Raw genomic sequence first — 16,779 nt, forward strand, 5'->3', positions numbered from 1 at the left:
AATCATAAGATGGGGTAAAAATTTCATGATGCCGGGGGGGGGGGGGGTTTAATTTGATAGATGGCGGGGGGGGGGGGGTTTATTTTTTCAGATGGGGTAGAATCTCACTCCTCAACTGGGAACTTGCCGAGTAAGGGTATTAGTATATTTTTAAAAATATATTCAAATAAGATATTTTTTTCTATGGCTCTTAAGATATCGAGTGTCAAAACCTCTACTTGCGGTTGTATCATTGTTGTCTACCAACCCCAACAGAAAAGACGACATTTCATTTAGTCAACATAAGTTTTAAAATGTACCAAAAAACGTTATTCCATTAGCTAAATTACAAAAAAAGACGAAAAAATTGCTTGCTTCATAAATTCAAATGCTTTTTGGGTGTTTATTTGTAATAATAAGGTTTTTTCAGCGATTAATTAGAATTATAGAATATTTTTTTTGGCAGAAACTTCGAGGGTTTGCTCGTTCGTTCGTCTGTTTGTTTACACACACAAAGTAACAGAAGTACCGCATTTAACTAATGAAAAAAATTTCATATATTTGTCTTCCAAAAATCACTAAATTTCATTTGAAATTCCACGAATTATCAACAAAAAATCCTCGAAATTTTGTTAAATTTAAATTACTTTTATTTAGAAGCCTGCGGCGACTCTGTTATCAGTGTAATGATTATTTTTGCTAAAAAAAAATTCCAGTCCCACCAACGGTGCCAGATGTACACATTTTGTGCGTAATGTACGCATTTTTAACTTTTGGAAAATGGACTTTTATAAGTAATGTACACATTAGCAAGTAAATGTACGCCCCCCCCACCCCTCTCCCCTTTTCTCTTCCCCCCTTCCCCTTTTCCTTCCCCTCCCCCACAAATGTACACATCAAAGGCCCAATGTACACCTTCTTTTGTACACATTGATCAAAAAAAAGTCTGGCAACTATGAGTCCCACTGACACAACTGTAAAGAACACCTACGCACCTGCTGCAGGGGGAAGAAGGGGGGAGGTGTGCTGCTTTAAATCAATGTCAAGGCCTGGAGGCATATTTACAGGCCTTTATTAGTTTTAAGTGAATTTAACAAGTTTTGTTTATTAAAAAGTGAAAGTTATCCTAATTATTATTAAGTGCCTCTAGCTACATTAAATCAATTATTATCAAATGATTTTAAGGCATATGTCGGTGAAAGTGAATTTGATTGTAATCTCTTTATGTATAGCTAGTGATTCATCTAAGACAATTAATTAATCAAGATAGTGAAATTGATATCGCCCAAAACCATCCCTTGCCGACCTCTGATCTGATGTGCTAAGCGTTTAAATGGAGAATTAAATTGGTTCAATGGTTCAGTGAATTTTTAACGTACAAACAAACAAAATAATCTGCTTTTATTGATCAATTTAAAATAAGTTTGTTTATATATATTATTAATATAAACGATTCTAAGACAGTAAATGTTATCTGAAAATATTATAGTTATTGTTATAGAATCATTTTTTTTGTAAAATACTAAAACACCTTTTCTTAATTTGGATCAAATCCCTTTTTACCTATGTTTCGTTAAAATATCTTCAATTTTTCCTTAACATTCTTTCGAATATTTCAAATGAGTTTTTCAATTCAAATACTTGTTGGTACCTATGTTTTTTTCTAAAGTAACAATGGAGTAATTTTAAAATAACAGGATGTCTTTACGCCTACCTGAACGTAGTGAAAGATCTCGCTAACCATTTACAATGAAAACATAGGTGAAGGTAAGGTTTAGAAGATTTGGGGGGAAGGTAAGAGAAATCTTCCTTTGAAAACCCAAACTACCAAAAAATGTTTTCTACTTTAAGTGCCCCTAAGGCCTGTAGGGGCAAAACCGCTAGTTTTTTTATAATAAAATCTCCTATATATAAAACAATATATATATAGAAACTGCGCTACCACCAATTAAATTTATTTTAAGATTATAATTATTTATAAGATGTCCATTTATTTCCTACATAGAAATTCCTACGTGTATGAAATATCAATTTCTTTGTCTTGTGGATAAACCCTTTACCGCCCTGGTCATGACATAAGCATTCATGAATGTCTAAAAACCTTTTCATTTTCAGATAAGAAAAATATCCTTTTGTAAATATTATTACTAATGATAATAATAATGAAAATGAGATAAGAAATTTATTCAGCGCATTGACCCACAACTTATTGATTTGTTCTCCCTGTGATAATTATTAGAAATCAGGTGAGAAATGATTTTGAGAAGTATAGCTACTCTATGATTATGAAGTTGCCGTACGTCTGATAAAGTTTATTGTATTTATGTCTTTAGTTTGTTGTGGTAAGATTCTAGCGAATATGCCAAATTGGCTAACCAAAAATCTTACTAAGTACAACTTTACTTTTCTATTTTTCTAATGGTACCTAGGTATTTTTCTCAATTTTACACAATCTCTATTGAAATTACTTAATTTTATACCTATACTCCTTTTTTTCGTACATTTAAAATTAAAGATCTATCCTAATATATAAAGTACCAAGGTTTTTTGGTCTGAAGCTCAAGATTTCAATAACTACTTAGCTGATTGAGTTCTCTTTTATAGGAAAGCTTCACATATGTCACGGGTTGGGTTAGGCTTTTTTAATTATAGATTTAATCCTTGGGATGGTTTTGGGCTATATTTTTTTCTTCTATCTTTGAATAATGAGCCCCCTTTGATGCTATGGGCGAAGCAGCTAGTATGTTTATATATTTATAGAGAACTTACCTATACTATTTTAAAGTCTATCCTAACTATTTACAACTTAGATAAAGTAGGTATTATATTTACCTTTAAGGTCGAACGGAAATACCTAAAATTGTAGCTTAACTTAATTTAGAAATGTCTGTTTATTTTTAGTTCCCGGGTGCAAATATTAATTCCCTTTATTTTAGTTGTCAAGTTTAAAATTAGGTCAGCGTAAAAATTACACATTTGTGAAGAGAAAAAAATCTACGAAAATCTTTTAGGAAATCTGCGAATGCATAGAAAACAGAAATAGTTTATTTGGCCTTGGGGTGAAAACATAGAATACTCATATAATACAAGAAGGTAGTTATATATTTTTTTAGGTTGAAAACCTCTCGTTTTATCTAACCTTTTTAGGCCTTTTTTCATCCTCTATTATGGACAAAATTATCCTTGTTTTTTTTGTAAATTAGTCATCTATTATTGGTCATTATTTCTTTCCTAGATTGAAACTTGATAGATATGTTTTGAAAAAAAAACTATGAAATACTTTTCATTTACTTTCCTATTCGTCATTTAATTTAGAAATAGAGTTTGGGTAATTTCTAAGTAATTAGGCTCATACACAAGTACGTTCTGCAGGAATACTGGGATTATACATTGGAGAAAAAATCTTTACTGTTAAATCCTGTCGTTTGTAAATATTGGGTTAAAATAAAAAGGTTTATGTTAGAATTTCTATTTAAGTGGTTCCACAATAGACGATAAACTAATAGAATATAAACTATCAATTCTTATGTGTAAAATAGATTCTATCTTAAATAACATTTTAACGCAAGGAGAATGAAAGGGATGTGGATTAATTCATGTATCGTTCAGTAAATTCCTGAATTTCTGTTACATTTTTGCTTTGCATACTTTCAAGTGAAATAATATTTTTTTACAGGGTGCTTGCTTAAATAGTTTTTACTTAGGATAATCGAATACTTGGTGATCTAGTAAGCTCGAGCTATTTTTTGTCTGAAGGATTCTGTTGATTATTGATAAATGAAAACTGTTTTAAAATTAAATATGTTTTTTAAATGTATAGGTAATTAAACAAAGCATTTGATACCTACTATCACGACCAAGAAAAGTTTTTAAAACTGTTGCATTTTTATATCTTTTGTTCATAAAACTATATGAAAAGAAACTTAGTATATTTACCAAATATCCGAATTAATGCTTTCTTTCTTGCATGGTCTCCTTTAAGTTATGACATTCGGACACCTGTAATGTAATTTCTTCAGTTTTGAATTTTTATATGTTTTGCAATATTTTTAGTTACCCTGTGTTACACATACACTCCTACTAAAAATACACATTAACATACCCACACAATTTTTTACAGACTCACTTATTGAGTAGTATTTCAGGGATTAAAAAAACGTCAAAGATGTTTAAAGATATTTCTGTTCAAGTTTGCATTTGATCCAGTTTAAGGATTCTATCTTAAGAAATAAAAAATAAGAATATTTTGAAGTAAGTATCGTAACATGTCTATTACTGTTTAATTGCCACAATTTTTCGTGGCCATCTTTTTAGATTTGAATAATCAAAAGAGAATTTTAGCAGTTATTAACTGGTATGTCTGAAAAATATTGCATTAACTTTTTTTCTATTCATAATTCATTCAACAACTAAATGGCTTCACCTTATTCGTAATTTCACATTTAAGAATTATGTAGACGATTAGTTAATGATAATTGTCTTATCCTTTTATCCAACTAAATTTCAAGGACAAGAAAGGGAGGGTGATTAATTTTTCTTCTATTATCCTATCCCATTATCCTTTTGGCGAGTACTGGTCATCATAGATATTGGGAGAAGATTAACTTATCATCTATTGTCTTATCCCTGTTTTGTCTTGAAGGCCTAAGACGATAAGTATTTTAGTAAGATTAATTTTGTGCATTGTATTATACATTTATCCTTGTGTTTGCTGATAATGATAAGGGGTTTATAGTTCAGTCATTGCTTTGTAAACAAAACAAAAACATGAAACAGAAAGAAACTCCTTTGTATAATGATTATCTTGAGTAAATATTGCTAATAATCAATGTTTGTTTGGAAAGTTTAGATATTAGGTATGTAAGCATTTGGATTCTAATGATTTTTTTTCTCGACAGAACTATTTTTTATATGTTTTTGCTACTATTTTTGTGATGTCAGGAATATAAAAATAGAATCCGAATCGTTTCTTCTTGTGAGAAAATGCGAGGGGTGGGAATGCCTTATCTTTAAGTTTAGAGTTAAGATTGAGGGAGGAAAGGGTCGTAAATTTTATAAAGGCTCTGCTAGTGATAAATTTTCGATTACATTAATTACCCTCTCAATTTAATTAGAATATGTTTTTATGTTTCAGAATGGGTAAAGATTATTACAAGATACTTGGTGTTGAAAAATCCGCGACTGATGATGATATAAAAAAGGCATACAGAAAATTAGCCCTCAAATTCCATCCTGACAAAAATAAGGTAATAATTTATAATTCTATTTTTACTATTTATTCTCAACTTGGAATCCAGGAACATCCAAGGTGGAGGGGATAAAGATATGTTTACCCCTACCCCTATCCACTCTTCAATCTTGAATTACTCCCTATTATAAACAAAAATCTTGGACGTGTTCGGCCATCTGCCATAATTAGGCAAATTTTAGTTAGGCATTAATAAAAGCTTTGGTTGGGAAAGAAAGTTTGACCTTCTCTTCCTTTTTTTGGTATCTCATCCAGTGGCGTGTACAAGGTTTTGTCAGGGGATTGAATTAAGCTTATCCTAAAAGGGGACTATGCACGAACAAGACCAAGTGATTCTAAGCACCTTCCAGCATTGTTCCTTAGTATTTTTTTAGTGAATATACTAGGTTTATCCTTATACTAAAGTAACATGATGTTTGTTTGTCTGTGTGTCTGTACCGAAGGATCTCGCTAACCGCTGAACCGATCGGGTTCTCCTTAACAGGGTAGCAGTCCATAAGTCCCGGGAAGGTTTATAACTATTTTCTTGAGGGGTGGGACACCCCCAACCCCCCCAAAAATGAAAAAAAAAACCTCCCAAAAAAAATTTTTTTTTACATTTTTTAACTAAAATTAAAAATGATGGAGGGAGGGCACCCCCCCCCCCAAAAAAAAAAAAATAATTTCCACCCCCCAAAATATTTTTAAAAATTTTTCTTTTAAAATTTAAAATAAGAAATTGGGTTATCAAATTCGACTCCCCCCTCTTCAAGTACCCCTAGAGGCCTCTAGGGGCGTAGCCGCTAGTTTTTTATATTTGGTTTATAGAGTAAAAAATTTAGTTTCACTGTGGTTCTTTATGAAAAAAACTTAAAAATAATACCTAAGAATTTTTTGATAAAATATCATCAAATGTTTTGTTGAGTTCATACTGTTGTTTCAAAAGCTTTGACACAAACGTATTATTTCGATAAAAAATGTATGTTTATTTAGCAAAAATTTAATTAATGTACTTAATTTACAGCATTTCATGATTTTTTGCCGTGTTATTTTATTTTGACCTTTGAACCCAACAAAGCATTTGATGATATTGCACCAGCAAATGGAAACCATGGTAAAACTTAACTTTTGAGTCGATAAACCAAATATAAACCACTTGGTCTCGTTCGTGCATAGTCCACTTTTGACACTTCCCTTAAACCAAAATCTAGAGGTGTGTAGTAGGGGGGTGTAATCTTTAGGTAGATGTAATTAAGACAACAAAAGAGGTGTAATCTTATTATTAGGGGGTTAATACACCTTTCTAGATTTCACTATCAAAACACTATATAATCCTCTTACTCAAAAGTAAAAAAAGTGGCAAATTTTCAAAATTTACCTAATTAGATTTCAGGGGGGGTGTGGATGATTTACCTTGACACCCCACAGTGCCTTCGAAGGTGCTTTGACTTTAGTGTCAGAACCTAAATTGGGACATAGTGCATTTCATTACCCTAGGTTAGGTAACTTCATTTCACTTTTCAATAAAATCTAAAATGCAGCGGTTTTTGAGAAAATCAAATTTGAAAATTTCAAGTTCAATTTTCACCCACTAGGAGTTACCGCATAATCATGACAAGAAAAGCAAAGATTATCTATTTAAAATTTTGAACAACTTTGCTTTTATAAAGTTCTTCATAAAACCACTCCTGAAATGAGTTAATTAATGGCCATTTTTATCAATTGCTTTGCTAAGGTCACGGAAATTCAGCCTTAAATAAATCATATATAGAGAGGTTTTATGACTGACTTTATAAAAGCAAAGTTGTTCAAAATTTTAAATAGATAATCTTTGCTTTTCTTGTCATGATTATGCGGTAACTCCTAGTGGGTGAAAATTGAACTTGAAATTTTTAAATCTAATTTTCTGAAAAACCGCTGCATTTTAGATTTTATTGAAAAGTGAAAAGAAGTTACCTAACCTAGGGTGATAAAATGTACTATGTCCCAATTTAGGTTCTGACATTAAAGTCAAAGCACCTTCGAAGGCACTGTGACCCCTTTTGGGTGTTTTATGAGTTGTACCCACTTTTTGCACACCTCTGATCTCGTCTCAATACACTAACAAAATATAACATTCAATTTCATAATATTACAGGAAGATGGAGCGGAAGAAAAATTTAAAGAAATTGGCGAGGCCTATGAAGTTTTAAGGTATGCTAGCTAATATTTTAATTAACACTTTTAATCCAGCTTTATGTTGCTTTATAATGTTTCTTTTCTAAATATTACTTGTGTTGAAACTTCAATATCTTTATTTTCTCTTAATAAAGATATACTTTTGTTAGCGAAGTTACTCTATGACTACAGTAATTTCTGCCGAATAACACCGCCGTTAGCAAAATAACTATTATTACCGCACATGTAAGATATTTATACGCAAAAGGTAGGCTAAACAACACACTATATTTGTTTTAACAAGCTCTACTGTAACTTGATTTATTGTCGTTTTTACAGTAATTTTATTGGCAAACATACCTAGACTTACTGTTATACTTACCTACAGTTTATTGTTCTTTTTTTCCAGAAAAAAATATCATTAGCTTATTATTGTTGAGCTACTTATGGAAAGAATTATCCCTGTTAACTATTGACATCCGGGGAGGGAGGGGACATTGGGCTGTTTATTACACTAATCCCCAAAGTTTTAAAATAATGTTTTTTTATTTGTTGGCTTAACAACTTTGGGTACTTTAGTGAATTTTAATGTGATTGTGTATGTTCATTAAGTTGATTAACTATCAACTAATTTTTTATATAGAGTTCGGGTAATTTTGTGTATCATCATTTGCGATGTATATCAATTTATCGGCCATTGTCTTATCTCTTTGGATTCCTGATTGACATCACACTTTCAGTAGATACATATTTTCTCAAATATTTTATGTAATCTTTGTTTATTTATATTTTTCTTTAGCCCTTACATTGCAACTTTCAAAGTAAACTTTCAAATATAGACTCAAGGATTTGATAGATCAATGATTGTTAGAATAATCTATTCTAATTCTTTTTTGAAAAATATATTAGTATTAGAAGGGTTGCAGATAGTTATTTATCGCATCGTATTATATACAGCTTTCCGTGGATATTAAAAGAAAAAAATATAAGATTAAAATAAAGAAATGCTATATATTAATTTTTTATTTTAACATTCATTGAAAATTGTCTGTAAAACGATGCTATACATTATTTTTTTTTAATTGGTGAGAACCAGTTTTAATCCACCGGATATTAAACGGTTTCGAAGCTATGCTGGAAAAGGATTTCCTATTAGGACTTTCCTGTAGAACTATAATAACTATTATATAATAAGCAATTACAAATGTGCTTTCATAATGATTTTCCCCCCGTTTTTAAAATTTTTTTATTTAGTGACAAAGAGAAGCGTAACGTGTATGACAGAGGCGGGGGAATGCCCGGACACTCTCCCAGCGGCCACGGGCCTTCATTTTCCTCCAGAGGTCACTTCCATCCCACAATGGATCCGTTTGACGTGTTCAGGCACTTTTTCGGCGGAAAAGACCCGTTTGACCCCATGTTCGGTGGAGATCCTTTTAATATTTTTCCACAGGTAAGTGATTTTCTCTTTCAGTGAGGAAGGGTGAAATGGTATACTACTAGAGGCCCAGGGCATTTTAGGTGGGGAAGAAGTCGCCCCCCCCCCTCCCCCAATATTCAATTTTATGGGTGTTCATTTTAATCTATGGGCGATTTCTCTTTTTGGGGTTGTGATACCCTCTCCCAAAATAGTTACATACGTTGGCGAACCAATGAAATGCTAAACCGTAAAGGAGAACCATATCGGTTCACCCGTTAGCAAGAATCTTCGGTACAGACAGACACACCTGTTATTTTATATAAGTAGAAAGGGGGGGGGGGTGGATGTGAAGACTCGTAACTTGACATACCATCATTTTTATTTTGGGTGCTACTTCCTTAGATTTAGAGATAATTGGATAAATCTTTTTGGTTGTGTCACTAATTACCGCCGTTCACCGGAGTTGCCGCCGCCAAAAAAAAAATTATATAGCATTTCTCGCCGAATTAGGCATTTTTGAATCATTTGAGATTATGTTATTTTTTTCAAATTCTCGTTTATCAATTTCATAAATTCAGTGCTTTTAAAGATATTGAAAGAAAATCTTTTTAAGTTGGCCAGTAAAAAATGTTATGATAAAAAACGGTAGCGGTACCGTCGCTCCAGCGGTTTACCGCCGTTTTTCGCCGCTGCCGAAAAAATTGTTATTTTTTTTGTTTGTAGACAAGAAGTACAAGATCTGGAGATTTATTTGACAGCCCTTTCTTTGCCGCCAGTTTTAGTTCGGATATGTTCGATAATATGGTGAACAACGGAGGGGTTTCCACTACTACCTATCAAACTGGAGACGGCGGCACTGTCCATATAACGAGGTACGTTTTTACTTTTTAGTAGTTAATTTTGTATGAAAGGTATGTGCATCTATGTTATTTCTTTGCAGCTACTATTAATTCGTAAATATTTGTAAACATTATGAACAATGGGGTAGTTTTCATCATTAGGTACTTTATGTTTTATATAGCGCAGTAATTTTATGATTAGGGTCCGTCCGCTATCTTCAGCTTGGACTAATTTGGTAACAGTAAAATAGACCAAAAAACTACCCAAGACTTTATGTGAAAAAAACCATCACCGTACCTATATGAAGCTCTTATAAAATAGAGAACTCAATCAATATACCTAGTAGTAATTGAAATCTTAAGCTACAGACCAAAAAAAACTTCAATAGAATTGTAAATGGCTTTTTTTCACATTTGATCTTGCTGTAATTCAAATAAAAAAATAATATTGTTTCAGAACTGTTATTGGCGGAGACGGTAGTGTTAGGAGAGAAATGAGATTTAGAAATCCATCCACATCTAGGTAAGGTTGTTGTTTTGGTCACTATGCATAGTCTTATACTTATCATTTATGGGGAGCGAATATAACTAAACGACGAACTTGTTGAGAGTTTTTCTTCGAAAAATAAAATTTTTAAACAATTTTTATTTATGAGACTAAATTACAGCATTCTATTTATAAGGTATACAAGTACTTCGCCAATAGCCTCTAGCAAAAGGATGAAAGAAAATGCCCCAAAACCCTCCCAAGACCCTCCAATGGAAATTTTTTTTTCTCAGTTTTTCTTAATTTTTACATTTTTTTCCCCTCCAACCACTTATTTTTTATTTCCCACCCTCCCCCCCCCCCCCCTCCTGAGCCGGGGATCCCATGTAGAATATACACCCCTGCCTTACGATATAAAAAGCTTTATAATAGGAAATTTGATGGATCAGTAAGTGAGTGGTAAATTTTTCAGAAAATTTAAAAGAAAACGTATCTAAATATGATTGTTATCTTAGGATAAATGAATCAAGTTTCCGACCAGACATGCGAAGACAATTCTCAGAGCCAGCTGATATTTCCAACTTGCCTACAGGTCGCAGCAGTGCGGCTGCTTCCAGTCGGCCGCCAAGGTCACCAACAACTAGCCACAGCCAGCAACAGGCTAGGAGCAGCAGGGCGAAAGGACCTTCCAACTTACAAGAAGGACCAAGGTAATTTTTTACGTAAAAATAGGATAAGATATGGAATATGCCAATATTATACACAGCCTCCGCGGATACTAAAATTAATAATTAAAAGATTAAAACCAGTTTTGTATTATAATATTCGTAGAAAATTGTCTGTAATATATTGCTGTACTTGATTTTTCAGTACAACCGAAAACCGGTTTTAATCCAGCAGATATTTATATTGATCAAATTCAATAAATCTAATGAAATAAATCTTGGTTACATCCCGTTTTGAAAAGTCGCTGATTATTAAAACTAGAAACATTGTAGATTTTTATAAATTTTCAATAGGTAAGACATGTGCATTTAACATGTAAAAATGAAATTAATGCATTAATCGAGTCTGAGAATTAAAGGAATAAGAGTAATTAGAGAAAATATTTTAAATGAAAAGTATTTAGCAAAAATGATTAGGTAGGTATAACTTTTAATTTGTGATTTTAAAAAGATTTAAAAAACGCAAGTAAAAGTCTCAAATTTTTTTATTTACAATACCTGCAAAAAAGCTAGAATAGTATAAGCTTTTACTTGTTCCAAGTTGTCAAAGCTGCACTATGGATGACATTCCACCCCACACACACTTTAATATATTTTGTTTTCATGGGGGGGGGGGGGGGTGGGTTATCGGAAATCTGCAAGGAAAAAATAGTCTACCCTAAGCAAAAATAAGGCGATATCATAAGCTTCATCAAGGTTGACATTGTTTTACTTTGTATTCAGACTTATTTTAAAAAATAAAATAGCCTAAAGCAATCTTGGGATCTATATTAAGCTTCACTGTAAATGAGAACCATATCGGTTGAGCTTTTAGCGAGATCCTGCGCTACAGACATAAAAGCTTTCTACTTTATATAAATAGGATACTTTTTTTAGGGCACGTAAACCAGCCTCAGACCGAGGTATTCCAGATGGTAAAGAATCAGACATTAATACTCAAGGTAAGGATACATTTCATATTTAATGGTCCTCTTGAAAGGTTTTAAGACTTTTACCAATTAAAGGGAAAGGTTGGTTGCGAGTAAAATCCGTAAAGATTGTGTGTTTTAAGTTAAAAACAGTAGGTAGTAGAACGATAAAATTTTTGTCTGTAGTTCTTTTCAATAAGAAATACACATATTTAGTGAATATTATCGTTCTACTACTTTATTAAAGCCTTAAAACACACACTTTTTTTTACCCGCAACCTACCTTTCCCTTTTTAAAATTCTTTTTGGTTATTTGGATGGCCCTTGGGATCTCTAATAAAGTTGTCTCTTTAAAAATGTCAATTTTTGACTCTGTCTTCTTGGACCCGTGATTCTTGACTCGAACTATAATATCTATTAAAGACTCCAGAGCTGGATCTTTAAATCATTTTAGTGGTGAGCCAGATCGGGGTGCGCCGAATTTCAGCCAATCACAGCGCGGCATTTCATAAAATGCTGTGCTCTCATTGGTGGAAAGTTGGCTTACCCCGATCTGGCTCAACACTAAAATGATTTAAAGATCCAGCTCAGGGTATCAGTGATATGAGTAGACTCCTACACCCTTAGAACTGAAAGCGACCAATCATCAACTGATTTTGTATTTAAAGTTTATTTTATTTGTATATTTTTAGGTGGTGCTTCATCCTCGTCGAGTAGTAGTGGTTCCTCAAGAACGGGTGCGAAAGAAAAGGTGATTTTTTTTAGATACTTAATGTTTTAAATTGGATTAAAAATTTTATATCTTTACTATCAGGAGGATCAATAATTTCACGTAACTTGAGTTACACAAACACGAAAAAAGCAAATCTGGGAAATCAGATTGGCTTAAGTTTAATATTATGTGAAATAGACAGACTTACATAAGTTAATGATAGAGTAGACTTAATATTCAATTCAAAATGCAAACAGATTTTTAAGTATTTATTATATTGGATTAAATGCAGTTTTTGAGTAAATAAGATTATATATATATTTTATTTAGAAATGGTTAAATATATTAATAATTCAAAACTACTGATTATTTAAGCTGGAAAGTTCTGAAGTAGCAGGATGTCTGTCTGTATATCAGGACACCAAGCAACAGGATGACTGACCGTTTAATTAATACAATGTATTAATTAACTATGCACTTTGAAGGGGTAGAATATTGTATTTTGTAAGTTTGACATAATCAAAGTGTTCGATGGGTTTCGATCATTGTAGGTATCATAAAGAGAAAATTTGTTCATATTAATTTCTAATTTCTTTCGAGCTTTCTTTCCCGCTTAGTGCATGTCGAGCATTGAGCCCCCCCCCCCCTCTCCATATTTTTCAAATAAATAGAGAATAAAGGAGGGGTACAACCTAACTTATCCTGACTTTAAGCTTTAAAATTAAAGAAAAACTACCACTGCACCGCCATGATTTGTAATTTTGTTTTAAATAACGGAAAGGGGAGGGGGTTCTGTGCTTAACAGGGCATTTTGAGGGAACATGCGTTTCTTTAAAACAAAAACTTATAAACTGTTTTTATTTTAGTCTAGCAATATGAGGTCACAGAAAAGCGAGGATGCTTCCAATTCCCGTGGGCGGACTCAATCCCGCAGCCGACCAGATGCCGGTGCAGGGGCCACCTCCAGAGCCAAGTCTAGATCTGACTCACTGTCCAGGAGGGTGCCCTGTCCCCTCTGCTCAGTTAGCTATGACAAGTAAGCGTTATTAATTCCCGCGCGCAAAAAAAGTTAAAAGTGTGCCTAGTTGTCGGGGAGTTGTAACTAAAGATGAAATTAAGTATAGGTAAAACTAAAGAGTATGGTGATTAATAATGCATTAAAATGCTTGCACTGCACCTTAAGCATTCCAGCATGGTAGTGCAATTAAACTAAGGGTTGGTTAAATGTCAAATAATCACTTTTATCATGGTCTTTTAAGTTTGGTTTGATAATCATGGTAAATAATGTTAGAGTTGTAATTGTCCACATGATTTTAAGTCTAGCTTTTCTCAAATTAATTTATAGATTGTGTCTAAAATCGTTTTTTAGGTCTGAGATAGAATATCACGCCGCAAATTGCGAAGGAAACGTGAGCTCACCCGAACCAAATATTCCACCACCTCGCTACTCATCAGCTGACTACATGAGCAAATCAGCTGATTATCTGCACAAACCAGCTGATCTTGGCCAGGGAGTAAGAAATCCGGGAAATGGCGCGGAGAGTTTTGTTGAAGATCAGCTGTGCCCCATCTGCTGTGAGACATATCCTCCTGATATTATTGAACGCCACGCGGCTAGATGTGGTGAAGTTTATGTATAATTAGATATCAGGGAAAGGTCACTAAGGGAAAATAACCATTTATTAATTCCACTTTTTTATTTCATGGAAGAAGAAAAACTCTTTTGCATCTAACTTTTCGTCAAGTTTAGACATATTTTGATAAACTGTATCATTAAATTGCTGGAAAGATTAGAAAAAAAATTTTCTTTAAATGAAATAAACCTTACAAAGTAAACCTTTTCCTTAAAAAGTATTTTTATTTTATTTGTATAATAAAACTATCGAAACTACGAACCAAAATTTTTTTTAATAAACTTAATGTATTTGTATATTTAATAACTTATTTCGTCTGTATCAGAACTTAATTTTGTTATTCTTGTTTTAAAGTCTTATTTAGTTCAGTTTGAGATAGATGAATAATCCAGACAATTTTCATAAATCAACTTATGTTTTGATTATTTTAAAATTTATTAGATATTTGGATTGCTTTAAATTTTTAGAAACTATAATTTACTGCCAAAACAGCATTTTATAATTTTATGCCCTAATAAAATGGGGTTAATCAAAGTGGAATATAAACTTCAGGGGGGGGGGGGGGGTGGTAGTTAAAAATAATACCCAAAGAAACTTAGTAGGAAAAAAGAGTTTATCACTGGGATTTGACTTAGCAGTTGCCTTAATGTGGAATTTAAAGAAATAACCAAAAACAGCTGTTTCCGTTTAGTTTTTTTTTAATTTGTGGTGTCTTGTGTAGGTCGTCATTTCTTCACTTCATTAAAGCAACTTCTATACAAAGTTACTAAAAAATTACTTTATTTTAGCTTTTTTGTGTTCTAAAGTGGCACATCCGCCCTCCCTCGCTAATTAGAAATATTTTATTTTGATGGCACAAATAAAGAAACACAGCATAAGAAATGAGATTTAAGAAGAAAATTACTGTACTATTTATTACCTTGTTAACAGTTTGTAATAAAAAGAGGAAATGGGTATTTCTTATCATTTTTTGTCAAAAAATTCAATAGGTAATCAAATGAAAAATAGAATATTGATCAAAACAAGTCCTTAGGCTAGTAGGCTTTTTATTATTTCAATTTACTACATATATAGTTTTACAGAAATTTAAATTTTTCTGGTTTTTGAGCTTTGATCTTACCAAATATGCCTTATAATTAGATTCCCAACAAAAAAAATTTTCTATCACAATTATAGATTAGAGTACATTGTTAATTTTGACCAAAATGGTGAGAAATACCCTATTTCCAAGACTTGCAGAAATGAAAATATGCAATATTATGCCAATTTGACCTCTGTTACCAATTTTGTAAGTTTATCACATATTATTTATTTAATTTTATCAATTTTATAACATAATTTGATTGGTTGTAGTCTACATAAACCTGTAAAATTACATACATATATTTATATAATTGTTTAATACGACTAAAAGAAATTTTATAACACATTTCCAAAATTTTGTCAGAACTTTTTTCAATTATTTATAAACATAGTAAAAAAAGACATTATCAGGGTAGTTATATGTATATTGAAATATAAAAAATTAATGATTCTATGGTATGGGATGATCTCCCTACTGCATTAATTTCAAGTTTAGAAAGAATTTTTATACATTAAAAATGTTTTTTTCTCTTGAAAAATACTCAAATATAAGCCTTGAAAATACTCAAAATACTTAAAAATTTTAACAAATTAGGGAAATATTGTTCAATTCTTATAAATTTGCACAATTTAATAAACTTTATAGTTGGTATGTATTAAATGAACATATTTAACTTAAATGTAAATAAAAAGCATTAACTATTTATAAATTGTATAACTATTGTTATTTTAAAAAAGCCTTTACTAAAATAAATTTTAATTGGTAAAAATGTTTTTCTTATTTTTTATTTCAATCATATTATATTGAAGGAATGGCTGCTATATTCAAAAAAAGGTCAAGGGACGGTTGCTGTTTCTGTAAAGAACAGCGGCAGTCGAGCCCTGTCATCTATTAATTCTCACTATCGAATGTGCTCCTATCATCTAGGGGCTCATTAATTGTATACAAGAACGAGTAAGGGGGGTAGAAAAATTGCCTAAAACCATCTAAGGAATGTACAAATAAAATCCATTCCATGTGAAGTTTCCCTAAAATTGAAATTTCTATCTGGTCCAATAGCAAGATCTTATTGGAGAGAGAAATAACCGTCTACTTTATATATAACTAGCGGCTTCGTCCCTAGCCTCTAGGGGTTTTGCCCCAAGAGGTAATTAGAAATAAAAGTTAAGTACTGCTGGTGCTGCCAGTAGTTATGTGAAGAACTAACTTCCCCATAAACCAAAAAAATGAAGGGGGGATTTTTATTTTTCGGAAAGTTGGGGGTGTCCCACCCCCAAGAAAATGGCTTAAAACCACCACAGGACCAATAGGATTATACCCTGAAGAGTAGAATCCGATCGGTTCAGTGGTTACAGAGATCTTAAGGGACGGACAGACATCAAGCTACTTTGTATTATAGATAGGATAACAATATCTAAATGATTGCTTATGGTGCTCTGTCATATTATTAAACTGACAGATGGACACACCAAAGTTGTAGACAGCTTTCCGCGGCTAATAAATTAAAAATTCTTGGATAACTTCCAGTTTTGTCGCTTCGGTCCTTTAGATCAATGGGATGTTTTTTTTACTACTTATGGAAAATTGTCTTAATATGGTGCGATACA

General features: G+C 32.2%; 1 protein-coding gene and 1 long non-coding RNA gene across 4 annotated transcripts; both read left to right on the forward strand.

Annotated features, from left to right (window-relative positions):
• The first annotated feature begins 2,092 nt into the window (after positions 1–2,092).
• On the forward strand, positions 2,093–14,468 carry LOC145331810 (uncharacterized). Of its 3 annotated transcripts, XM_080176658.1 has the most exons (12): positions 2,104–2,225; positions 2,991–3,072; positions 5,114–5,225; positions 7,344–7,399; positions 8,618–8,816; positions 9,507–9,655; positions 10,080–10,145; positions 10,625–10,819; positions 11,711–11,775; positions 12,435–12,493; positions 13,321–13,490; positions 13,824–14,468. In XM_080176658.1, the coding sequence occupies exons 3-12, from the start codon at positions 5,115–5,117 to the stop codon at positions 14,092–14,094; spliced, it is 1,341 nt and encodes a 446-aa protein (XP_080032784.1). In that variant the 5' UTR covers positions 2,104–2,225; positions 2,991–3,072; position 5,114; the 3' UTR covers positions 14,095–14,468. The 3 variants fall into 3 exon arrangements, with proteins under 3 accessions (XP_080032785.1, XP_080032784.1, XP_080032786.1); XM_080176659.1 differs by lacking the exon at positions 2,991–3,072 and having other exon boundaries at positions 2,093–2,225; XM_080176660.1 differs by lacking the exons at positions 2,104–2,225; positions 2,991–3,072 and adding an exon at positions 4,718–4,835.
• A 408-nt stretch (positions 14,469–14,876) lies between these two features.
• LOC145331811 (uncharacterized) lies at positions 14,877–15,941 on the forward strand. Its single transcript, XR_013883912.1, has 2 exons — positions 14,877–15,041; positions 15,320–15,941. It is a non-coding gene; the product is annotated as an uncharacterized LOC145331811 (long non-coding RNA).
• Positions 15,942–16,779: the final 838 nt, after the last annotated feature.

This window comes from Acartia tonsa, chromosome 11 (genome assembly GCF_053477335.1).
Source record: "Acartia tonsa isolate MP-2025a chromosome 11, ASM5347733v1, whole genome shotgun sequence".
Taxonomy (NCBI): domain Eukaryota; kingdom Metazoa; phylum Arthropoda; class Copepoda; order Calanoida; family Acartiidae; genus Acartia; species Acartia tonsa.

Bases quoted from the DNA above. Each gene is read 5' to 3' on its own strand.
- LOC145331810 (XM_080176659.1), top strand. From the start codon at position 5,115: ATGGGTAAAGATTATTACAAGATACTTGGTGTTGAAAAATCCGCGACT. The intron at 11,776-12,434 runs GTAAGGATACAT...GTATATTTTTAG, and splicing joins ATCAGACATTAATACTCAAG to GTGGTGCTTCATCCTCGTCG. The intron at 12,494-13,320 runs GTGATTTTTTTT...TTTTTATTTTAG, and splicing joins GAACGGGTGCGAAAGAAAAG to TCTAGCAATATGAGGTCACA.